Below are 26,810 nucleotides of genomic sequence, written 5' to 3'. Positions count from 1 at the left end.
CTGCTGCTGCTCGCTCTATGTGCTGTATGCCCCCAACACACACACACATTCTCACTGACACACTTACTTATATTGTGGCGTATTTATTATAAATACAGTCCATCTGATGGTCGCTTTGTTTCTGTTTTCACCTTTCATCACTACTACAAATGCAGCTGTAGCCAGTATCTCACTATCATTGTCCTCATTCATATTCTAAGAAGTTACAAATTATATTCAGCCACAAAATAATCCTGAAAAGCTGCAAACAGAACAAAAACATGGAGAGTTGTTGCATAGAGATGATACACCGTCTTATCTAGTTGCACTGGTGTGAACCGGCAGGTTTTTAGAACACTGCAGACCGGCATATTGCAAGTAGTTGTCTGTTTCAACTTGTCTCATCACAAATCTTTGGTCTGAACTGGGCTTTAGGGTGGGGTTGGAGGGATGGGGGTGCAACACCTTCGTGAATATATATCAGCAAGGGCCGGTTGTTAGGCTGGCTGTGGCTGGTTGGCAAAATGTAATGATTCGCACAACCCAAGACAGTGTCATACATGCTTTGTGACTTGTGTCACCAGCTGCTTGGCTTTTAAGTTTTCTTTTTTAATACAAATACCTCTGTATACCGTATACCCCAGTGAAATATCAGGAAGGTATGAAAAAATAGATGCTGCCTAAGCCCATGCCAAATCCCTGTCCTCTGTGCCAATGCAACATCTGACTTGTGACAAGCACTCCTCAGTTTGGTTTTTTACAGTCTTGTTAGTGAGCCTGTGGTGCATTTTCTTTCAGTGGGATCACCACATCTCTAACCATGATCACCCCAGCTGCTCAGGAGATGTAGTCTGACTCAGCATTACCGTGACCTCACCAGTCAAACCAAGATGAGGCAGCTTTAGACAGCCACTGCTGAGTTTGACAAAAAAAAAAAAGTAATACACTCTAAGACCCAGCATGGGAGTCGTTCTCCAGGAGCTCTTTATTGGAAAACTGAGAAGAAGACAATAAATGAACTTGTAGCTTTGCTCTGGGTCCATTGTACTGAGTGTTAGAGCGAGGCGGCTGCGTCGTCTGAATAATTCAGCGAGTCTGTTCGATGCCATTCTAATTAGCTGGCAGTTTGTGATGACAGGAAATGGTCGGAAGTGGGACAAGGGCTCTGCTGGGGTTTAGCTTTTTAATCTTCTTCCCTTCAAGGATTCCATCTACTCAGACTGTCCATCACAAACTCCCAGGAAGTATCAGCGAGTGAGACTTGCAGGATTTGAGAAACACTGATTGCAAAGAACAGTTGTGTCTTTGTTCAAAGGTTATCTGGGGTTTCAAGGAATCTATTTAGAAGAGCTCTCAGAAGTAGTGATTCTGGGAAGGAGACGGGTATCTGTTACTTTATCCTCTGTAGAAGCTAGCTATGTGTGGGTGTTCAGGGTTAGTGCGTGTGAATGTTTTAATAATTGATCAAGATGTCATCTTTTAATTGCTTTCTTCCTGTCTTCGCAGGAGATGTGGGAAAGACTTCAGATGACATCAGTCTGACTCTTGTCGAGAGCTGCAGCCATGACCATGGTACAGTAAATATGCAGAGCAGTCACACACAAACAAAAAGCCTCCTCGTGTTACTGGCTGTGACGTCTCAAAGTGGTCCTAATGTTTGTTTTCTTTGTGTCCATTTAGATCTGCTATCAGATACAAAGATGTACTGCCTTGTTCCCAATGACTCCTTCGCCTCCTTGCAGCCGTCAACCTCCTTGTGTCCTTCAGAGCTGTCCAGGGAGCCTGCTGATCTCTGTAATTCTGCTGCTTATCACTTCAGCCTGTCGCACTCCTCTTGTGACACAGAGGTGACCACTCACGCATCCATGCAATCTCAGAGCTACAGGAAGGAGCTCCGTTCTCGGGGCCTGCCTCGGACCTCTAGCTCAGCAGGCTCTGCTTTCCCTGATCCGTGTCTACCAGACTTTGCTCTGTACCCTCCACCCAGGAGAGGTGGCCTTGACCCTGTGTGTGAGCTGGAGGCCGCCAGACCACACAGGTCAGGGATATGTGGCAGAGAGGCGGCCGAGCGGCTGTACCAGCAGGACCAAGCTGTCCCCTCCACCTCGGGGATAGAGTGTTACAGGCACAAAGAATCACGCAGAGTAGCCCGCTCAGCCTCCAGGGAGGCGGGGGAAGGTAGCTCAGGGCTGTACCAGGTGGACGTGGGTGGCAGTGGGAAAGGCTCTGGTGGAGGAGGAAAGTCCCAGGGTGGGGAGCGCAGTGCTGATAGCCTGAGGAGCTTGAGTACTCGCAGTAGTGGCTCCACAGAGAGCTACTGCAGTGGCACAGACAGGGACACCAACAGCACTGTCAGCAGCTTTCACAGTGAACAGACCAGCTCGACACATGTGGAGAGCCTGTTCTCACTTTCAGGGGATGAGCGTGTACGGGACAGAGGAGATGCTGCATCTGCTCCTGCAGACGGCAGGACTTCTAGCCTCGGCAGTGTCAGCTCTCGAGGTCTCAGTAACCTTCCTTCCAGGGAGGCCAATAAAAACCCTCATGCCAATGAGCTGACTGCTAAACAACCTGCTGACACACCGTCCTCTGCACCCCAAGAGCTGGTAGAACCTGGCAGGTGCCAGGAAGAGCCTGGCATCAGGACCAATGCTGATGGCTCGACAGGTGTAGCTGCCACGGAGCAGGAGCAGGTGAAAGACGACAGTCAACCAAAGTCAGCCAACAATGTTCAGAGGACTTCCTCCCTGTCAACGGGGCGCAGTGGACGCCGGCGGACTGGCAAAAAAAGGGCAAGCAGCTTCGATGCCAGCCGTCACAGGGACTACATGTCTCTGCGTGGCATGGCCAAGCCTTGTAGTGCTGTGTTTACTGGGGGTGGAGAGGAGGACTCCAGCGATCACAGTGAACTCAGTTGTGCCTCCAGTCTCCACTCCACCCACCACCTAAGCACAGACAGCTCATCTAGCACCACTTCCCGCTCCTGCCACTCACCAGAGGGCTGCTACCGGGCCCTGAAAGCCAAGCACACTGCATCCAATGCAGCCGCCTCCTCCTCCTCCTCCACAGTAAAAGCTGCGGCAGGATCCGAGGCAGGAGCACGACCCGAAGGGAAGCGGCGCACCTCCCGCCGTACCCCCAGCACAGGCAGCGCCAAAACACATGCCAGAGTGTTGAGTTTGGACAGTGGTACGGCAGCCTGCCTTAACGATCCCAGCCGCCTCGGAGCTCCAGCTGGGCCCCGGCCCCTCACCACCTCCAAGTCGGACCTGGAAGCCAAAGAAGGGGAAGTCCTGGATGCGGCATCCCTGCTGGGTCGGGCCTCCCAGCTGGAATCAGTGACCCGCTCCAGAAACAGTCTGCCCAATCAGGCAGCTTTCACTGAGCCTCAGGATGCCACTGCTGCTTCCCTGCGGGGTATGTACCACACACAGCGCTCTGACATACTGTACACATCGCATTCTATCTGGTTTACTACTAGTGTTTGATGACTCGTCCACACTGTGCAGTCTCTGAAGTGCATCACAAGAAATGTTTTGTCCAACCTTAACCATATTTTACAGAGCTGATTACTTCACTTGTTTCGATTTACACTCTCTTTTGTGACTTCTCAGCAGAACTGTATTACACTGATATGGTCCCAGACAGTACTATAGGCTCTATTATTAGTCTGCTTTTGTTATTTTTGCGTGCTTTGCAGCTTTAGATTGTTTATGTGGAGACTGAGTGATGCTTGTGTATTGAACATTAACTGGAAACCATATATCATGCTCATTTTACGGGATAGCTGGCTCCTGGGCTGGTAGCAGGAGCATTAGGATAGAAGTGACAAAAGTGAGACTGTTTTGGGTGTAGTCCTCCAGACATTAGGCTTGCTTCATTATTGCCTTTTGTGTACGTGTGTTTGGGGCTGCGTAAGAGATGCTGTCTGCCCTTGCTCATTCAGTGTAACCATGGTGAGTTTCCATGGAGTGACAATTCTGACCCGAGCATAGTGTGTCTTGTGTAGATCACTATTAGCATGATGGCACAGTGTGTGCTTTGTGCTGAGGTTAGGCAAACAGCAGCTCTCTTATTAGTGTCATACACACCAAGTCACACAGACAGCCCCTCCCCCACATGCTTCGCTTCTTGGTTCTTGTTTTTTGGCTCCACGATGTTGTCGTTGATTGTTTCCTAACTTTCTAGAGTGTGTTCACCTCCTGGGAGGCAGGATGTGTCTGGGCATGTCATCTGTTGGCTGGTTTCATAATTAGTGTGTGATTCCTGCTGTCCGGATTTGTGTTAACCTGACTCGAAGCTGTCATGGTCACAGTCAGCTCCATGTAGGGGCGTCCATTAGTAGAATCTAGCGTAGCTGATTGATTTATAGTATGTTTGACTGGACTTGAAGTTTAGTGGTTACTGGTGGGAATTTGCAGGGCTGAAAATATTCGTATGACACCTCTCACTTGGTATCATTATGCTAATTGCAGTCAGCCTAAGTTAGTTTTTCAGTGAATAAATAGCACACACTTTCTCATACAAATGAAGAGTTATATTAATAAGTAAAGTCACCCCTGCTCATTTTAATATGCTTGAGGGTTCTTCCACTGTAGTGTGACTTGTTGACATACACCCAGTCACTGTTATTGGCTAATGTTAGCTAGAGTGTGCTGAGTGACTTTGCTGCTTTAATAGTTTTCTGTCTGTGTGCTGCTGTTGTTGTCAAAAATTAACATTTAAATGGTTTCATTACAAGAATAAAACTAGAAGCCCTTTTCCCTTTGGTCCCATTCCACTAGTTCTCCTTCAGGTTGCCCTATGGTTATGTCATTAAAGTTGTACTGAGCGTGATTTTCCTAAAATACAATGTATAGAGTCATAAAAAAAGTACTTCCTCTTAATCATTACTTACGACTCGGGGTGGGAATCACCAGAGGCCCCACGATATGATATTATCATGTTGCATAAGTTGCAATACGTTGCAATTTTAATTGTGTTGCAACATGCTAAGTATAGCGATAAAATATGTTTTGATATGATGTGATTTCTAACCTTTTTTCAAGTACAAATTATGTCCCCAAAAGAAACGTTTGTCAGCACCTGATTTATTTAATAAAATAAAGTTTTTAGTCTGTTCATTTTACTTCAGTCATTTTTATTGCAGTAAAATAATGAGCAGTTGATTATGTTATTCTAGTAGGCTACCACAAGTTTTATTGCCATTTGCAATGCTAATAATTTCTAGAATAAAAACATGGATACTTGGAGTCAGTGTAACACAAAAATACCACAGTAGAATGCTGTATTGATTTTTCCCCCACTTCTACTTACAACTCATGACAGCAGTGGTTCCCAACTGGTGGGTGGGTCACGTGTCCATTCTGAGTGGACTGCAAGTGACTCTCAAAACGTGTCAAGTTTGTAAAAAAAAAGAAAAAAAAAGCACAGTTTATTTTGAAGTGCGATGACTTTCTGGCACCAAGCTTTTATTTTGAAGCGTCTTTTTCTGCTGTAGAGTGAGTGACTAACGGACCTTTACTTAACAGAGACAGCAAACTAGCTCAACAACATGGCCAAACGCAAGTATGACGCTGAATATATTAAACTGTGTGGACCTTGAACTAATGCCTAAGGAGAAATTAGGACCCCATGGCTGCACCAGTTGGAAATCACTGGGCTGCAAGTATGTGATGTTGTACTTATCTGCAGAGACTCTGCCCTCTGCCTGTATTTTCTCATTGTCTTCTTATTTTGCTGTGGTCGAGACGATCATGGGTGCAGCATCTAGGTGGGATAAAGGTAGCTACAAAAATTGTGGACAGAACACAAGTATAGTTAAAGTATAGTAAATGCCAAGTGGACAAAGGTTGTTCCAAAACGAGAGTGAATATGGCTTTCATTTTTCACTTCCGCTGGCGATGTTAACAAACAGTAACGGACAATTCCTGCACAGTATGCCTTTAAAGTAAGACTACAGTATGTAACTTTTGCTCAACACTGTGGCCACAAGTCACAATGACAGCATAACTGTAAATGCTAAAATATAGCATGATAGATGCACACATAGAGAGGAGTCATGGGGTCAGCAAACTGACTCAGTTATTGCAGTTTACAGCAATATCTATTTAAAGATTCCTTATGCTAGCTAATGTTAGCCACCATGACATGAGCTGCTGGTCGTACCAGACTAAGTGAAGCTGTAGCAGCAAAACTTCTGTGTGTCATGAGCTGAGAAAGCTGTGTTTATTTCTTCTGAATTCAACTCTTGATTTGTAAGAGGAAGCAGGGCTGCATGATGTGTGATTATTTTGACAGATATCGTGGTTGCCATATGAGTTGCAATTTTTCGTGGGAATGGTTATTTTTGCATTTCACTCTCGCTGAAAAATGATGGTAATGTGATGTTAGCTAGAGGTCTGTACTAAACAAGCATGTTCCTTTATGTCTGGTAGCACCACAATGCTTCATTTATAATAGTATGTTGTGACACGTTTTACCTGTTTCCAAAAATTGTAGCTCCTGCCATTTGGATATTGTACCTGGCCATATTGCAATTTCGATAATATTTCAATTAATTGTGCTGTCCTATTGTGCTGTCCTCCCAAAGTCCTTTAAGACAGCTGACTGTAGAGGGTCTTGGGAAAATGAAGTGTTGCATTATTCTTCATTCACCACTTGTTGAAATGCTGTGTATCTGATTTGGAAAATGTGTTATTTCAGACAGATGTTTCAGTGTTTATTTTTGCCCTTATTTGAAAGTGACAGGAGAGACACAGACAGGAAATGAGAGGAGAGAGAGTGAGCTGCGTGATACAGAACAAGTGGTACCCAGCTAGAACGGAATCATCTGCATCTAAACCAGTAGCTCACCAACAGAGTGCACCATGTTTTAGTCTTGTTCTGTCAGTCATGTTGTAGTGGATGTCGTATTTTTTAATGGTTGCTCTTATTCTGGAGTGAAACTCTTCATTGAATTCAAGCAGATGATTTTGTAACTGTTGTTGCTTTGTTTCTGAAATGTAGCAGAAATCCAGTGTAACACATGAAGCTATCACCTCACGCTAGTGTCCTCATAAAGCTGTCAAAAAAAGGAAACACATCCAGTCTGACCGGCCAATGATGTCTCTCACCATGACAGCCCCAGGGAGCGAGGAGACGGTCATATTTCGGCGTGAGCGTAGCACGTTTCGTCGGCAGGCTGTGCGGCGGCGACACAACGCAGGGAGTAACCCCACCCCACCCACCTCTCTCATTGGATCTCCTCTCAGGTACGCCGTGCATGGAGCAGGCAGTCGTTTTCTGTCGTTGTGTTGCCTGGTATGAGCATGTTGCCAGGTGGCGCTCTCTCTCCTGTCCCACATCAGCACCACCAGTTTGCGTCTGCTGCAGTGCATGACATCGAGCAAGACATCATCTATCACTGGATGGGTGTCTCCACTCTGCATGTGATGTCTTTCGTCCTCCTTCTCTCAAGACTTCGCTCTTTTCATCCTCCTATCATTCGATCTAATCTTTTAAACTCCACATTTTGAGCATGGATCAAAGAATGGAGCCCTTACAAAGTCAGAGGCTCAGTGCCACAAGGCCTGACTAATCTACTTGGCTGACACACCGTCTCCCCTCAGAGCTGCGCATGATTCGTTCAATAATACAGACGTCCTGCTGTATCACATTGCTCTGCCCTTTTGAGCGACCTTTCTAAAGAGAAAGATGAAGATGACATTGATCATTTTAAAAATCAAAGGTTTAAGTCTGTCCCCACAGGAATAGTTTTGTTATTAATTGTGAGAGTAGCTGCTTCCCCTAGCTGCTCATTAATAGGTTTTATAAGCCCAGCTTTTAACACTGTCTAAACCAAGTTTGTGTAAATTTAACGCTATAACTCACTGGAAAAATATATTTACAGATTTCCCCTTTTTTTTTTTTTAAAGGAACACTTCATCAGCAAAATAATAACCAAAAAAATCAGTTACTCACCCACCATGTGTTACCTTGAATTCATAAAGATAACTTTGTTCTCCCCGTCTCCACAATACAACTAACATGAACTGAAGTCATTCAGGACCACATTTAACAACTATATCAAAACATCCATTTACAAGTGGTAAATGGACCTGCACTTGTATAGCACCTTTCTAGTCTTCTGATCACTCAAAATGCTTTTTACACTATGTCACACTCATTCACACACACATTCACACACTGGTGGCCGAGGCTACCATACATGATGCCACCTGCTACTCAGTAACCATTCACACACACTCACACACACTGATAGAACAGCCATCAGGAGAAATTTGGGGTTAAGTATCTTGCCCAAGGATGCTTCAACTCCCACAGTATAATCCAAGTCTCGTACTGTTACTGCTGTGGCTCCGAGGTAGAGTGAGTCGTCAGCGGGCAATTGGCGTTCTGATCCCTGGCTCCTCCTGTCCACATGTCGAAGTATCCTTGAGCAACATACTGAACCCCAAATTGCTCCCGTTGGCTGTTCCATCAGCGTGTGAGTGTGTTAAAAACTGAGTACCTTGTATGGTAGCCTCGGCCACCAGTGTATGAGAATGGGTGAATGTGACTCGTAGCGTGAAAAGTGCTTTGAGTGGTCGGATGACTAGAAAGGCACTATACAAGTGCAGGTCCATTTATCTAGTCATATGCTCAGTTTTGCCCAAACACATGCCTTTTCCCTAAAACCTTACAATATAAGACACTTCCGCTTACGAGTAGCGCGCCCTGAGTGTGCACGTGCATATGAGCTCTGCTGCAGAATTCAAACACACGTGTGCATAGGCATGCTACCTGGCTATGACGTGTTTTAAATCGTAATGCGATTGTGTTTGGGAAGTACTGAGATTAAGACTGGATATACAAGACTTTGATTATACTACATGAGCTGTGTTTTAGTGTGTAAACAGATGTTTTAATATAGCTTCCTGTTGTTAAACGCTGTCCCCTTTCACCTTAATTCATGAAGAATGCTCGCCTTTTTTGGCTTCTCTGTTCACTGTGGAGGCGAGGGAGCAATAAAAGCTAACATACAGTGAGTGATTGATACACAAATGGTCATTTTGTAGGCAAAGTATTGCTTTAACAGACATTTTTGCTAATTCATAGTGCTGTTTTTTCCTGTTTTGTAATGTTTTTGAGCTCCTAACCACATTCCTGATGCAAAATTTTATTTGTTTATCATAGCAGCATAATGCCTCACTGCACCAATTTAGTGTAGTTTCATACTTGGGTGTGTCTCAAGTAGCCTCATCAGTCCCTTTTGTAACTTATGTGGGATCTGACCTTGAAAACCTGAGTCCTCTTTGGACAGAGTTATCTTTTAATCTGTGTTCTGACACAATCGACTACTGTCACGCCTTAGGTTGTCGCCTGATTAGAAGTCATGGCTGGAAGGTCACAGGTTTGCATGGCAAATGTGTGTGTCTTCTTACCGTCAAATTAGCAAAGCATAAAACCCCTCTGAGATTTATCTAAAAAAAAAACTATTACATTATGTCAGATGGCAGTTTAAGCACTGCTAAGTTACTGCTGAATGTTTATGATCCACTGGTGTCATGCTGTGGGTATACATCAGTTCCTGGGGTCCGTATAACTCCTCCAGTTTTGTTGTACAACTGCCAGCAGCGACTCACCTCCAGCCAAGATTCTGTGTTTTCCTGCATCTATTTAGCAAGGTCACATTTCTAAATGCTGAGCCGAGAAAAACGTTAAGCAAGGAAAACAAGTGTGCAGCCTGCCAGGGGTCAATAAACTTGCAAAATGCAAAATTGTTCCCTCTTCCACTGATCCCCCCGCCCTCCCCTGTCCCTTCACTCTAAACCCTTTTTTGACTTTCTTAGTTGTGCAGTGGACATTTTAGTCTTTGTCAAATACTCCTCTCACTGTATGATTACTTTAAATATTGTTAAGCAATCATACAATTAACTCATCTATCAGTGGTGTAGTTGATTGTCTCCATCTAAAATCTTTTTCCTTGTGTATAGAGGACCCTGTTGTTCTCTCTGTCTATATTCCCCTGTGTAAAGTGCTACATAACACCTCTTTCCTTAACCTTAAATGTTAGTGTGCCTCTGCAAGGAAAAACATGCATTAGCATTTGCACGCCTCGGGTACAAACACATGGGTGGATTTTTTTAAATCAAAAGGATGGAGAGCTAAGTCGCTTCTGCAATGCTTGGACTTTGCTTTACAGCTTTAAGAAAAGGCCGCCTAAATGTTTAATGTGCAGGCTTTACACACAGTGTCACAAATCTTATCCGCAGCTGATGTCATCATGGAGGTCCATTTGCAGTGGAACATGTTAGTCTCTCATCTGTACAAGACTCTTCTGCAAACCACTAATGTGAACACTAGTTTTAGTTTAATAATCTGGTGGTGATTGAATACAAATGACATGATACAAATCAGGTGTAAAAATTACCTGATTTTTCTTTTTTTTTGGTCAGAAATGAGTCATAATGTCGTTAAAATTTTTTGGATCTGATTTGAGGACCTCCACTATGACATCCAGCATGTACATCACACCACCTGAAATCCCTCTGTTGTGAAGTTATACCTGTGTCACTCCTCTCTCCACCTTTGATGTTGTATATCAGCAGTTCCCCTCTGGCATCCATCACTTCTCATCTCCTCCCCTTCTCCCTTCTCCCCCAACAGTCTTCAGGAGGCTCTCAGCCAGGCCTCCCAGCCTTCTACTTCCCAGGTGAAAAGTCAGCCATCCAGAACCCCGTCCCAGGTGACCGTGCTGAGCGCAAGCGCCTCCCTGCTGGCCAGGAACGGAAGCACACACCTGGAGGGTTCTCAGGACAAGGCCTCAACTGTTGGCGCTACCAGCTTGCAGGATGACTTCGGTAGGGAGCTCACGGAGAGAGCCGAGATGTTAAGATGGAGTTTCTCATGACAGAGAGTTGGATTGGTAGTTTGTGGGGCGCTGGATCCATATGGCAGATTTTGAATTGGCTGTGTTGTTCTGGTTCTGCATGCTTTGGTTTGAAAGTTGTTGCTTTGATGTTTTGGAAAAGGTCAAAGAGAGTTGGTCACATATATGACCGTTGAAGTCAGTCATAGCAGAGCACTATTATCCACGGTCGATGGACTGGCGCAATCAGTCAAAGCCGAGCGCAATTACCCATGCTCCATTTATCACTGTCTGTGATATTGTCTGAAGCCAATACTTGACCTCACTTTGATGGTACCCTTTGGTCACAGCTTCCCGACCCCTCACTGCTGAGTGTTACAGATTGCTGTTGATGCTCATACATAAACACGTCTCACTGATATCCTTATCACATTAATGACTGTAAAGAGAGAGGTTTAGTAGGAGCTGATTTACGTCCTTCCTTTGAACCAGTGATAAATGGATTACTGCTCCTACTCATAATTTGACCCAGAGCAGATGGCTATTAGAGAAATTTGGTAGTCTGAATGTCTGTGTCTGTGCTTTTAATCTCAGAGCGTTATAATTCTTGTCTGTCTGCATCTGCATGATTTCACTGCTTTGACTAAGGCTGTGTCCAAAACTCCATACCAACATGCTTTTTAGTAAGCTAACAGTATGTGAGTTTTTTTGGTCCAAAACCTTAGCAGATACAGATATGATTGTATACTATTACCAGTGAAATGTTACATATGACAACACTGGGCACCATGCCAGCATATATATCCCATAATGCAATGCAGTAGTGACGACAACCTTAATAACAACGGCTGGACCAGTTGGGAACTACTTGTTTAGACCCTCTGATAGATACATGGATAGATGGATAGCTAGAGAGATAGATAACTTTATTGTCCACCTCAGTGGCTCCAGGGATGTTGGTCCATGACTCCACCACTTTGACCCCGACTGAAATATCTTGAGTAGTATTTGGATGGATTGCCACAAGATTTGGTATGCACATAAACATTAAATCTGCAAAACATTAGCTTGTTAGCATGCTGTTGTTAGCATTTAGCTTATGTGAACATTATCTAGCAAAGAAAATGCCTGTGACATCAAGTTACACATAGAGGTCGCCCGCGGTTCACATTTTCTAACAGCCAAAGTAACATTACACCTACAGATGGGATGAAAAAACAAGAACTAGAGAGGTACGTTATGCTCACACATGCTGGTTGAGCCGAGGTTATCACGGGTTACCGTGGTTATGCGTCTCCAACCAGCAATGAGGCTCTCAGGAAGTGATGTCGTAATTACAACTCAGTGTGTCTGAAAAGATGCGTTCTACTGTTTATAGGGATGTTAATCACCAGTATCATCACAATATGACATTATATATCGATTCTTTGGACGGCGATACAACATTTGCTGATATTACAAAATCTGCCATGATATGATTTCGATTCGATGCGATTCAGAGGCCTGTGATTGATATAAGAAGATATTATCTGCCCATGTAACACAATCAGTTACAGAAGAAGCTACCACCCTCTTCTTTTTTACTTTTGTCCATAAAAGTTAAAATATCCTACATAGATAATGTGAATAATTGTGACTGTGGTAAAGTTTACGTTAAACTGACTTCACAAGCATATATTAAACAGCACATTGGACAAGTTAACCTTCAGTGCTTTCTGGAAGAAATCTTCTTATTCTAACTCAAACCATCATCTTTTTCATTAAACTTAAGGGCTATCTGATTAAAGCCCTGAAGGCAAACTTCTCCAAACAGCCATAAAACATGGACTAACAACAAGATCGTTAAACAAAGTACAAAATTCAGCTAAGTAGTAACTGTCAAGGTTCATGGAGTAAACAATTAAGCATGTCTACATTGCATGAATTAGCCTAGCGGCTAGCGGACATTTTTCCTCTACTCATACCTTAATAAATTACATGTATAATTTATACTTTTTCTTACTCACTGTTGGTTTACGTCACTGCATCTCCCAACAGAACAGCTCAGTTCAATTTCAGCCTGCGTGCACGTTTTTTCAGCCGAACATTAATGAAACAAAGCAGCTCATGTTGCTGCAAGGAATTAGCAGTGAGATGGCGGCCAGGCAGCTAATGTTACATTGTGTTTTATCACATAACTGCATTGTTTACATACGGCACATGCTTTGTCTGTTGACCCATACTTTCTCCCAAGTCTACAATATTGCCACTCTGCTGATTTATTCCCCAATAAATAATGTTATCCTCATCGTCTTTCCCTCGGCTGCTTACCATCTGCCTGCTGCTGTTTGACTGTGACACAAAATTTCAAAATAAAAGCATAATCTTAAGCTGACGATATGGATCGATGTTTTCACGTTGTATCAGTGATATTGGATGGTTGATCATTGAATCGAAATATCGATCTGGATCAATGGATCTTTACATTGTTACAGCCCTAACTGTTTACGTACGCAAAAGTCTGTTGAACAATGGAACATGTATTGGGTATGGAGAACCTAGTATGTAATTTGAGATAAAGCATTTATCTAAGTTTATATGCAGCCCTGATGTCAGACTAAACAATTGTACAGAGTTGCATTAAGCATGTTAAGAAAATCTTTTCCTTTGAAGTTTTGTACTGATTTCTTCAGAAAATATGCATCGGACAAATTAATCTCAGGTCATGTCCTTATCAGCCTAATACCTTAAATTGAAAGGAAAAGCATCTTGAAGTTTGTTTCAAAGCTCTGAGGGATAGCTTAAAGTTCATTTCCAGTTCCATGATCATCCTCAGTAATGAAAACAAGAATATGCTTTATTTTCCTCCTTGGCAAACAGGAGGAAAGGAGTGTTTTGAGACATAGAAACCCCCTATGGATACATTTTGGTATTACTTTTAGGTCATATTTGCTGATTCACACTTCTGGGGCATACTTACTGTGCATCATGTTTTCTCTTGGGTTATTTATGCATCTAACAACTCCAGCCTCCCCACCTCATTCCAGCTTCTTTTTCACAATTTTTCCAGCATTTTAACAACCAAACTGTTAAACACACGAACAACAGAAAGAGTTTGGATTGCAGTTGCAACCTGAGCAGGAGCAGTGTTACCATGGCAACTTTGTTCATATTCCTCCCGGACTGTTTGGAATAATACAGGAATCTATTTAAGATGTTTCTTGTAATACCCGTGAGCACATTAGTTTGGAAACGAACAAGATAACATTGTAAGAGAAGTTCTGTTCAACCAGGCAAAGGTTGTGTTGTCTGTGTGTAGGATTTGTGGACATACTTAAAATAACCCTTTCTGTCAAGATTTTTACTGTAGTTGTCGAGCTTCATGGCTTCTACTTTTATATCCTGCTTTCCTGACAGGATAAATTACAATAAAGCTCTTGTAGAGCAACAGACGTACAGTGGGAACAACCTGACTGCTGCTGAAGGAAATGACAGACTTGCTCACAGCCTCTCTGGGAGGAGACATTCACTCAATGATCCCATTAGCACAGATGAACACAGTAATATCATCAAAGCCGTCTAATTTCCTGCATGTAAACATGTGGTTTAATGACATTATTCCCACAGACGACGTCACTCTTTGCTTCTGATTTCCGTGGACTGACTCTGCTTCTCTCTCTCTGTTGTTGTTGTTTTCCAGGAAAGCTCACACCTTCCTTGTATGAGGTTGGCGGGTGTGACGTGTCCCTGGTCAATTTTGAACCTGCAACCAGACGAGCCTCCAATAACGTATGGTTAGTGTCCAACTGATGAATCATCTCATTTGTTTAGTTGGATTTCAGATGATGACTTTGTTTTCGCCCACAGTTGAGCAGCAAAATTGAGTCTAGCTTCTATATTGTTTTGACTGAATACAAATAATTTAATCAGTGATACTTGTATTTTAGTGTTGAGATTGTGTCCAATTGCTAGATAGCGAAGCAGCTCTACATTGTTGTTGCAAAAGCATGTTAGCCTGCCAGGTAATGCATTTACTCTGCTTTCAAATTGAACTCGTGAGCTTGTGGTTACAACAAGAAGTCACATACATGATTTACTCAGAGTTTAAACAGCTAAATTGTGAAACAATGCTGCTAGGCAGTGGCAACATTGATGGTGCTGTCGTGGTCTGGAAGCTACGGAGGCTAATAATTAAGCAAGCTAGCGAGCAGATAACATAATGCCGGAATGGCAAAGGCGTGATAACAGAGGAAAAAGATGAGGCCATTTGGGAATATCAATATTTTCTAGACATATAAAATTACAAAGAAAAATATTAACAACTAAAATTACAATATATTTTCTTACTATCCAATGAAAAATGAACTTTAATGTCTTCCACCATTTCTGAAATTGCTAGTTAGACATTTGTTTAAATTCACTGAACATTTAAGCTTGACTCAGTTTGAACAACAACAACTCAGGCGTTTTTTACCAGGCACAATTTGCTGACATTTTATAGATGATAAGATGATTTACAGAATAGAAGAGAAAGCCTTCATTGTCATCATACAAGTACAATGAAATTAGGAGTGTTACTCCTGGTCAGTGCAATAATGCACGCAGTAAGACAAATCAAGACAGACAACAAGCACTTATTCAGTAAATGTGAAACTAAAATACTATAAAAGGATGGATTTTGCACTTTAAAAACACGTGTATTGCTCTTTAAATATAGTATATTGCATTTAGCATTTAGTTAAAATGTAAAGTGCTTAGCGGCTAACCTAGAAAATAATAAATAGAGAATAAGTAGTAATGAAATTAACACTCAGTTACAGCCTTAAACGTCTCACATCATTGCTATGCAGATGATACTCAGTTGTATTGATAAAACTAGTTCATACAAGTTGCAAAATGATTCTTGTCATTTGCAGAATTGGAGACCATAATACATGCTGAAATGAATATTTCAATCCCACAATGACAATTTTTATATCAATTACCCCACATTCCTCAACGGTGAACGAAGAATCCACAAAGGGGGACAAGTCTTGATGAGTTTAAGTTATAGGGCTCCACATTTAACAGCAAAGCTATATCAAAACATCACTTTAAAAAACTCTCACACAACTCGTGCAGTATAATCCAAGTCTCATTTATCCAGTTGTATGCTTAGTCCTTCCCAAATACGCGCATATTCTCTAAAACACTTCCACATACGAGTAGCGATCCTCTGCGAGAATATACACACAGGCTTTCCTAGGCACGTTACCCATCTCTGCATGAGACTGTTATCAGCGTAACACAGGGTGAGTAATTGATACACAAATGGTCATCTCAGGGGGTGAAGTATTCCTTTAAATGATGCTTGGTCAACATATTTTAAAATGTGCTCTACAAATAAACTGACTAAACTTTACTTGAGTTGATCTAACTGCACACCAAATATCTTTTTCCTCTGTCATTATATTTTGTCTGGTAATCCACCTGATCTTTTTCTGGAGTCTGGTGTTTCATATTTTGCCATTCTGTCTTTGTGCAGTCTCTTTCCACTGACTCCAGTGGTGTGTACAGTACAAAAGCAAAGCAAATAGCCTATTGGCTATTTAGTTTGAGGTCACCAGGAAATGATTCACGATTTAATACAGTAAGTGCAGCAGATGCTTTTCTCTCATCAGTGTGCTCATTTTGTCTAATGCCCTGCAGGGACACCGACTCCCACCTCTCCAGTTCTACCTCAGTTCGCTTCTACCCTCATGACCTGGTGAGTACCCAACCAGTGAGCTGTAGTGTGTGTGTGTGTGTGTGTGTGTGTGTGTGTGTGTGTGTGCGTGTGTGTGTGTGTGCATCTGAGACAAAGAGGAAGACAAGTAGAGCTAGGAGACTTGGAGAGTCAGACAAACTGAAACACTGGACATGGGGACATAAGCAAACTGTTTTTTCTGTCTGTTTAGCATATTTCTGCATATTATTTTGGGCATCCATGACTGTCAGTTTGAACAGTTGCTCTTGCTGTGTCAGCTGCTGCTCCCCTCTTCCGTCTCTTGCCCTTTCTTGTTACCTCAGACCAAAGACAAATCACATTACACCAATTTTAAAATCACTACTCTGGCTACCAGTTGGCTCCTGAACCGATTTTGAAAACTGTTTATTGGATTTTAAAACCTTTTATAGGCTGGCACCTACGTACTTATCTGGTGCGCCTGTTCTATATGAGCAATAAAAAGGTGTCTTTGATCATCTGTTGCTGGTTTTTTAACCATTTGTGCAACATGAATCCAGATGGCTGGGAGTGGGTGGGGTGGTGGTGGGACAGTCTTTATGCTCTGTAACAGCCAAAATCAAACACTCTGAGTAGTATTAAGAGAAAACACTCTGAGTCTGACTCTTCTTATTTCTATTTCTTATTTAAAATCACATGTGTAAAATTACAATGAGTTATATTATTGGCCAAACTGCAGTATGAGTAGGTGTGACTGACCATGGGACAGATCTCCCTCCCTCAGATCCGTCTGAACCGTCTGCTGACGATGGACCCAGAGCTGCTGGAGCAGCAGGACGGAGATCTGAGCCCGGAGCTCCAGGATGCACCGCTGGGACAAGAGGACCCTGCAGCCGCTGCTGCCGCTGGCAAAGCCAGGCAGTACTACCGCTTGTGGCTTCTGCCCTTCCTGTGGGTCGGCCTGCACTTTGACCGGCTTACCCTGCTGGCGCTATTTGACAGGTAATAAAAGCCCAATAATTTTATTACAAAGCATAAGGCAGCTTTATGTTTTAATGCCCCTGAATGACACAGGACGAGTTTGTCAAACTTTGTTGCCTATGAACTATGTGTTGAAGATTTATTATACCAGAAAAGTGTCAGAATGTGCGAAGACTTATCCCATCTGCTGAGGAGTACCACAAGGTTCCATCCTGGGCCCTATTTTTTTTTACATATATTGTGCAGCCATGGAGCTTTTTCAGAATCCCTTAACTGTTGGGCTACGTGCAGCGACGCATAACGTGATATGCAGCTGTGCTTTCCACTGAATCCATGTTGTTGACTGGGCTACAGCATGCCAGGCCAGCCCTATTAACACAAAAGTCTTTCTGTAAATGAGTGAGTGGTGAAGTTAGACCTTTGGTCGGAGTGAGTGATGACGTCAGTGTTGGTGTTACCCCATTTGCCACTGCTGTTTGGAAGTGAATAGGCGCAAACAGTCCTGCAGTAAGTCCTCAAGTGGGCGTTTGTTCACAGCACTTCTGTTTATTAACTGCTGTTATAGTTGTCTGTTACGTCCTCATGGGGTGTATATAGCCGCTCTGGTTATGACTGCCGTTCATTCATTACTATATTCATTATTATCTATCACATGCTGCAATAGTGGCCAATGGCTGTGCAGCCTCTACCAGTCGCATGGTGACTTAAATCACAGATAGGAGCTGAAGACGGCAGGGTTGTGTTCGATGATCAGAGGGTACAGCTTCAGAGAAAGCAGGTCCCTTCTGCTGCGGTAATCTAGTTCGAGTTAATCTTAGTGTACTGTTCTTCATTTTAAGATGTGTTTATATTCATTTTTTGGCTGGACTACAACAGCAAGGTCTGTGCTGTCTGAGCAAAAGTCTGTGACTGAGTGCATGCCACTAGTTCCTGTTTCAAATAAAAAGCCCTTTAGCATTTCAAACTAGGTCCAGTCATATACTAGGTTTTGACCTAGTCTTGTTTTTACTCAGTTACCCTGAGGATGGATACCTCAGAGGACTCTACAGCTGAACGAGAACAAGACTCCACATTACTTTAAATGTTCTTTTCTTTAAACGTTAACCACACATGTCATTAGGTCTATTGCAAGATTAAAATCATTCCATTTGTTAAGTGATCTGGAGACCATGCTTTTATCTCCCCTTGATTACTGTAATTGTCTTTATGTGGGAGTCAGTCAGTCAGTCAGCCTTGTCTCGCCTGCAGCTCATTCACAATGCAGCTGTAAGGCTCCCCGCTGGCGCCAAGAACAAAGACCATATCCACCAGTGGAACAATGGTTTTAAGATTGTTTTTAAAGCACTGCATGGTTTGAAGCTGGTTTATATCTTAGACCTTTTCAGCCTCTGTTTTATCTGTCAGCCCCTCCACTTTACAAACCAGTCACTCCATGCTCCCAGTTCAAATCAAAGGGTGATTTTTTTGTTGTCGACCCCCAGACTCTGGAACAGCTTGTCTTCCTTCATTAGATCTTACCTTTCAACGGACATTTATAAATACTGTTTTAAGACTGGTGTTTTAGAACTACTTTTGAGTCTTTACAAATGTTATATATAGCACACCCCTTATATATTTTTTCCTAACCTCTTTTGATGTCTTTTAAACCTGGTTTGGCTATTTCACACTGATTTTTCTCCTCTATGTTACAGGAACCGTGAGGTTTTAGAGAACGTGCTGGCTGTAATGCTGGCCGTCCTGGTGGCCTTCCTGGGTTCAGTGCTGCTCGTCCACGGCTTCTTCACTGACATCTGGGTCTTTCAGTTCTGCCTCGTCATTGCAAGTTGCCAGTATTCCTTACTGAAGGTGAATATTTGAGTGAACAGCACAACATTGTCAGACTTGACCTGAAAAAATGAAACTGGGAAACGTTACAAAGAAGCCGTTGATGCTCAAAGATGATTTAATGCTTTGCTTACTCTGAGCTATTTGAGGTATGTTGAGAGATTTGGAGAATTCACCGGTGTCTTTTTGTACTTACAGAGTGTTCAACCAGACTCCTCTTCCCCTCGACATGTAAGTAGTTATAATTCTCTGACACTTGTAGGGCCATTAAAGTATCCACATTTTGGGCTTAAAGTTGATGGTTGTGCTCTGAGTGATAAAAAGGTCAGGAGTGCAAAGTGTAGAAAAATAAGTGGCACTTAAACAACAGAAAATGAAATGACCTTTACACTTAAACGTTAGACTGCGGGCAGACAAATAGAGAATTAATTTCCTTTCATCTTGAATATGGCATGTAGTTATTATTCAGTATTATTTTTCTGTGTCTGTTTTGGTTCTTGAAAATGATGTTGTTTTTCCCCCTGCGAGTCTGTGTGTTCCTCCCTCCCTTGCGTCAGTAGCCTGCTCTGAAACGGCGTCTTTTATTAATGCAGCTCCTACTCAGCTGCAGGCACAAGCTTTAAATAGCTGGCCAGAGTTTAGACCACAGCTCGCTCTCTCACTCTTTGTATCTCCCCCCTTTTCCCTCCCTCTCTCTCTCTCCTCCTCTTCCCCCTTCATGTCGTCCTCTTTCCCTTCACCTCATCTCACCTCGCGGACTTCTTTCCTCCGCGACGTCATTGACACATTTTGAGCGAACCTGGGCTGTTTGATCTGATGTTGGTGCATAAACTCCCGTCAGTGGAAAAGCAGGACAGCTCATAGCCTCTTGGGTTGAAACCTGCACACTGCAGACGTGCATTCTTCCCTCTCTTGTGAAACCTTACACTTGATGCTATTTCTGCTTATACCTGTGTCACTGTCCCCGGGGTTCATATGACACTGATACCACTGACAGAATTCTTTCCTCTGAGAATGATTATTTTATCGAGTTTTGCAGTGAGAGTTCTTTGTCTCATGCTTTTATTCACAGTGTGTCACGAGGATACAGTGAAGGGCATGGTGGGAATTGGCTCCCTAATTGTGGCAGTATCATGCTCCAAAAATAAGAAAAGAGCCTCTTGTACAAAGTGAAATCTACTTGAGGAAATGTTATTTGCAGTTTGGTATTTCCCCCTGTTCTCTTATTTAAAATGTACAAGGCTGCATGCTCTGAATACTGAGCTGTACTGGACCATAATGGGAAAGACCAGCTCCTGTAATGAACTCTTTGTACCACCATACCCTTGTCCCTGCAGGGCCATAATCGTATCATAGCGTACAGCCGGCCTGTCTACTTCTGCCTGTGCTGTGGCCTCATTTGGCTGCTCCACTACGGCAGTTTGAGGACCACTTCATCCCGCTTCACCCTGTACGGAGTCGCACTCACCAGCTCCCTGGTCCTCGCCTCTGCCAGGGACCTTGTCATTGGTGAGTACACACTCAGGTGGCACTTATGTACAGTGATAATATTGATAACAACGTCCTTCATTAGTCTGGCATTTTTCAAAATAAAGTGCTGAACAGAAAAAACATCCCAACACACTAAAATAACAAAAATGCTGAGGAGAAAGAAGATACAGGAAACAGAAGGATCACTTAATGCAGAAATGCAGCTTTATAAAAATGAGTCAGAATCACTGGCAGAGTTTTAGGGCTGGGTGCACATGGGTAAAAAAGCTAGGGTTCCCACAGACATGGAAAACCTGTAAAAGTCATCTCTTTTTTCAGTCCTGGAAAAGTCATAGAATTTTGTTTTGTGCAAAGAAATTGTGACATTGTGACTGTGCATAACCTTCAAAGTAAAATGTATTGTCTATAGCAGTTGACATAACGTTGCTCTGACATGAGTTGGTGTGTCACGATTGTTTATCATCGTGTATTTCTTAATTTTCTCCTCGCAATCCATCTCTTCCTCTGTGTTATGTTTGAATAGAGTTTAAATCTGATGTGGCAAGTGGGGCAAGAAAAATAATGTGACAGTGTGATTTAACATGCAGGGTCATGAACCCCAAAGTTTCCATACCTGTGCCCCACTACTGTTTTTAAACTGTGCACAGTTTTGAGATTTAGCAATTGACACTGGCAGCCTACAGTGTGTTATAGTCACTCAGAGCACCACTGCTCACTTTGGTTTAGTTTTAACTGCTCTGAATGCAGAGCGTGACAGTTCAAAGGTACAGATCATCCTTTTTTGTAACAAATTAATCAACAGCCCGACTAAGCTGTCGGCTCCCCCACTTTGGGAGTTTTACTGGTCCAAGTCCACAGTCTCAGAACAAAAATACTTTGCACATCTATTTCCAAACAGGTGTGTAGGAGAGGGACGGCCGAACATATCTCGTAGAGGAACTCCCGCACTCTAACTAACTTGTAAATGTGTGCTAGACAGGGTTCCCACAGGTCTCCTTATCAAAACGTTGCAGCATTAAAGTCATTACTTTTGCAAGTTAGACAGTGCAGGAGTTTTTCTACATGCCGTGTCCACTGACTATAATAATATAGTTAACATTTGAAGTAAAGTAGCTTACACTGTACACTTCTGTTCATGTTATATGTTGTGATTGGTCATGGAAATCTTATTATTGGTCCTTGAAAAGTCATGGAAAAGTTTTGAAATTCTGCCCATGCACATTTGTTGGAATCCTGGCAAGAGCTCAACCATAAAGTGCCTCAAAAGAAAAGAGTAACATCTTATAATCAGTTCTGAAATCAACAGACAGCCACTGCCATATGGCTAAAATCCAAAGTCAAAGTCAAAGTCATAGATAGTCGTAGATTTAAGATCTTTCTCATTGGTTCCTGTGAAGAGTCTGACTGCAGCTGTCTGTATGAATGCTGCCTTCTCACACTGGGAATGACATGAAAAAGCAAAACACAAATACAAAATATATGTTCACACATTCCATGCATTCTACCAAAAATTAAACTTCATCAATTCATCGTTGTTTTGCAGCTGGGGGCGGGCTTGTTATTTCAAGTGTGCAATACTGTGTAGAAAATTAACAATGTGGTGGGTTTCATCATTCATGATCAGACTGAACAGAGTCCAAATGTGTTTGTCATATGTATGTTTGTGATACCTAGCATTTAGGCTTAATGGTCAGTTCATAATGGTCAGCTTTTTTTTTTTTTTTTTTTAAGATATTTTTTTGGGCATTTTTAGCCTTTAATTGATAGGACAGACAAGTGTGAAAGGAGGAGAGAGAGGGAGTGACATGCAGCAAAGGGCCACAGGCTGGAGTCGAACCCGGGCCACTGCGGCAACAGCCTTGTACATGGGGCGCCTGCTCTACCACTAAGCCACCGACGCCCCAACATGCACTGATGCCCCGATAATGGTCAGCTTTTTACCAGGGTTCAGGTTCTTTGTGGATAGCTCAAAGAAAGACAGTAAGCTCACATGCTTCCATTGCTAGTAATATCAATAACAGCCTAATTATAATAATAATAATTATTATTGATGTAAATTATCGCTTGTCCTTTATGGTCGGGGTTTAAAGTATGCCTTTTACAATGAATACATGTCATGTCTGACAGTTACAATGTTCACAGCATGATGTCAGATAATGCACTTGGAAATGAGTGGTTATACGTTACCTTGACAACAAAGTATGTTTTGCCCTCTTTTTCTTTTCTTCTTTTTTTTTAACATAGTTTTTAATTCAATTCCAGCCACTTAAACAATAATTTTCAGAATTTCCAGGCTGTTTTTCTTCTGTTTTTTTTTTTACAGCTGTGCCTACGTGGCTTACAGGCAAACAGCAATTAATTAAAATAAACCAAACACATCCCAGCTAGTACTGATTTTGAAATAAAGCAAAAGATATAAATTAGGAAAAAGGAATGTTGGACAAAAAAAGTAAAAGACAAAAGGTAAAGGTTAGGAAGAGGAGTTGCGTGTGTGTATACAGTGGTGTGAGTGTGTGTATATGCATTAAGAGTTGAGTCAAGTAGGGGAGGTAAATATACATATACGCTGTAAAATATGTAGGTGGATTTCGATTACTTCACTGTGTTAGCATGGCGACAGCAGGGCCCCATCTTTTGATAAATATTTCTTTTTGGAGTCTCAAGGAGTACGTTATCTGTTCCATGTGGTAAATTTCCCGGGTCAGGTTTTAACCACTTACTTGTGATGCATTTAAGTGCTGCTGTTGTCAATATTTGTAGTTTACCCCTCTTTTGATGGCTGCTCACCATCACAAGCAAGTTCAGCTGCTGCACTGCCGCAGATGTTGTCCTTACACTCATTATCTTTAGCTTATTTTAGTTGTCAAAGAGGACACTGTTTTGCAGTATCCATATTGTTTTGTGACAGAGTGAAGAGAATTATGATACTGAGAGCAAAAGCCATTATTTTATTTGTTGGCTTGTTTTTATCAGCGCCGGAAATTTGCAGAAATGAGAACAGCTGCGAAAAACAAGAGTTTTCTGATTTAGTGTGGATACGCTCAAAGAGATAGATCGACTCAAATTATCGAATTGACGTGCGATTTATTTGCACAAAATATTCATGTTTAGTGTAAGACATGAGAAGGCAAATGAACAGAGAGTTACAATGATCAATTCTTAAAAAGAAAGAAAGCATCAATGACTTTGTTGAAGCCAGAGAATTATAGTCGCTGTAGTACTTTATTAACACGATCATCAAGATTACAATCAAAGATAACTCCTGGCTCTAGGTTTAATAGAGGGTCATCAATTTATCATCGTTTAAACATTGTAGTTTGGCTGGAGATTTGTTGTGCCATGGGGCTATTAGTAAAAGGAAATTGCTCCGAGATTAATCCGCTGTTGCTCGTTAATTGTTTCCCCAACACAAGAGACAAATTCAGCTGCATCATGATGAGAAGTGCATCTGTCAAAATGGTGGGAAAGTGCAATATGTGCATGAGCCACAATCTCTCCCCTACAAGCGATGTTTATTTGTTTAGAGGGTATTAGAACCACCTGTCATCAGACAACAATCAGCATTAATTGCTGCAGTTGCCCTGGAGACGTGCGGCTGTGCACCAGTATGAACCAGTAATATCTGTAGCTCAGAAGATGCAGAGTAATAACAAACCTGATTTCAAAGAAAACTACAATGTTAAGATAATGATCGGTGTGTAATTTTGTCCCCTGTGTGTTTCCCCACAGTCTTCACTCTCTGTTTTCCCATCATCTTTTTCGTGGGGCTGCTGCCACAAGTCAACACGTTCGTCATGTATATCTTTGAGCAGCTGGACATCCATGTGTTCGGGGGCAACGGTGAGTGACTCGTAGATGCACCACTTCTCCGCAGGGGTGACTTTGACCTCCACAGAAGGAGACAACAGACACTCACATACTCTTGCCTTATATATTATGATATGGCAGGCTTCACAAGAGGCCAGAGTGCTGATTTGCATTCTGCCTGGCCTGGTGCCTGTCGGGTTGACTGTTCTCATTGCTGACATCCTTTCTCCGTGCTCTCTGCAGCCTCCACAAGCCTTCTGTCAGCGCTGTACAGCATCCTGCGCAGCATCGTCACCGTCGCTCTGCTTTATGGCTTCTGCTACGGAGCTCTGAAGGTGAGAGCAAAGCCAGCTTAGCATCTAAATCTAGTCTGGGTAGTCAGCTAGATGTCGTCTAACTGTAATCAAAAAGGAATCACGGCAGAAATCCAGTCTGAATGTACTTTTAAATTATGTCCTCTCAAGCTAGTGAAAGCACTGTGTTTTAACCACAGCTTCAGTTTGAAATAACAAGACCTCAACATTACAGCAGCATTAAAAACAAAGGTGTTTGAAGACAGTGACACACAGCAAAACTGCCTCAGTATTGCTGCTTTGTTGATGTAGGAGAAACCTGTTGCCAAGGAATATTCTTGGCAGACAGTAACATCTTTTTTTCAATTAACTAACTTTGTTTGCTGTTTTGGATCGTTACCAACTGTTTATTACCAAACATATTGCTCAGCTCTTTATCATCTTAAACCTGCCAACAAGTAATATCTGATTTAATTTAAATTTCTGCACTGTTGATGTAAACAAAGGCTCAGCCATTCAAACTGTAATAGATTATTGTTCACTTTCTCGAACAGAATATCAACAGTACAAAGAGTCGACAGCCACACCAGCAGCTCTGCGAGGCTGCACTTAGGCACAGTGGTGCTTTAAGCTAAATGCTAACACCAGCATGCTAACACATTTAAGGATAACATCAGCATTTTTCAACGTGGACCCTATTTGCCCGTGTAAATTGGTCAGGACTGATGTGAACACCATTTTTTGAAATTGGTCAAGTATAAAGAGAGCTGGCAGCAGCCGGTAGCCTCGGAACAGGCTGTGATGAAAGCACATGGGGCAATTGAACATGCGGTCTGTTTGTCGCTTTCTGACGTGGTACCGCCACTTAACGAAGCAATAACAAACAAACCGTATCAAGAGAAAGGTAATAAAGAGACACCTCAGACACTTTCGATAATCTGAGCCGCTCTGTGGCAAAAATAACCAGTTTTATTTTTTTTTTTATATATATACTTTATTTATATACTTTATAAATTAACTTACTTAATTAATTTATTATTATTTAATAGACATACAGTGACATTGTTTAGTTGAAACACCTTAGATTAAGGTGTTAGCATGCTAACATTAGCTAATTAGCCTGAAACACAAAGCACAGCAGAGTCTAAACCAAAGTATTAAACAAATTAATATTTCAACTTAATGCTGGATTCAGCAATGATTCCATGTATGTTAAAGGGACAGTTCATCCCACAATCAAAAGTACATATTTTCCCTCTTACCTGTAGTGCTATTTATCAGTCTAGATTGTTTTGGTGTGAGTTGCAGAGTGTTGGAGATATCGACCATAAAGTTGTCTGCCTTCTCTTTAATAAAACGGAACTAGATGGCACTCAGCTTGTGGTGCTCAAAATGCCAAAAAAATACATTTGAAAAACACAGTGCAGAAGGAAGCGTGCATCTACTCATGGACGAGAGTTTCATGACAGCACAAGGTATAAACATTAATGGCGTCCTCCTCGGCTGACCTGTAACATTAGCTAGCTCAGTGGTGCTAGTTGAGCTAGCAGTAGATGCACGCTTCCTTATGCATGTTGATATGTTTGGAGGGTGTAGTTTGGTAGAAAGAAAATAGTTCCTACATGAAACTGCTCACAACAAGGTCTGTGGATTATCTTGAGTAACCAGGTCATGATTTTTTGAAAAGGACATTGCTGTTGAGTTTTTCAAAAGTATTTTTATGGCACTGTGAGCACCACAAGCTGAGTGCCATCTAGTTCCATTATACTGGAGAGAATGCAGACATCTCCACAGTTGATATCTCCAACACTCTGCAACTCACACCGAAACTATGTAGATTGATAAATAGCACTACAGGTAAGAGGAAAAATATGTGTTTTTTATTTTTGGGTGAACTGTC

The 26,810-nt window shown here is 42.2% G+C and overlaps 1 protein-coding gene across 2 annotated transcripts in view; it reads left to right on the top strand.

The window, feature by feature from the left end:
* pcnx1 (pecanex 1) overlaps positions 1-26,810 on the top strand; it is a 54,772-nt gene that overhangs the window by 12,265 nt on the left and 15,697 nt on the right. The window contains exons 5-16 of one of the 2 annotated variants that reach the window (XM_050062890.1): positions 1,486-1,551; positions 1,660-3,396; positions 7,103-7,232; positions 10,630-10,823; positions 14,511-14,604; positions 16,499-16,556; positions 17,299-17,516; positions 19,187-19,340; positions 19,518-19,550; positions 20,657-20,828; positions 24,540-24,650; positions 24,861-24,952. In XM_050062890.1, coding sequence (XP_049918847.1) covers positions 1,486-1,551; positions 1,660-3,396; positions 7,103-7,232; positions 10,630-10,823; positions 14,511-14,604; positions 16,499-16,556; positions 17,299-17,516; positions 19,187-19,340; positions 19,518-19,550; positions 20,657-20,828; positions 24,540-24,650; positions 24,861-24,952 — 3,059 coding nt within the window. Of the gene's footprint in view, positions 1-1,485; positions 1,552-1,659; positions 3,397-7,102; positions 7,233-10,629; positions 10,824-14,510; positions 14,605-16,498; positions 16,557-17,283; positions 17,517-19,186; positions 19,341-19,517; positions 19,551-20,656; positions 20,829-24,539; positions 24,651-24,860; positions 24,953-26,810 lie in introns of both variants that reach the window. The other variant, XM_050062889.1, reaches the window with a different exon arrangement.

The sequence above is a fragment of the Epinephelus moara genome, chromosome 14, assembly GCF_006386435.1.
Source record: "Epinephelus moara isolate mb chromosome 14, YSFRI_EMoa_1.0, whole genome shotgun sequence".
Taxonomy (NCBI): Eukaryota; Metazoa; Chordata; class Actinopteri; order Perciformes; family Serranidae; genus Epinephelus; species Epinephelus moara.
The sequence above is the reverse complement of the archived record's forward strand: the minus strand, read 5'-3'. Positions and strand labels throughout refer to the sequence as shown.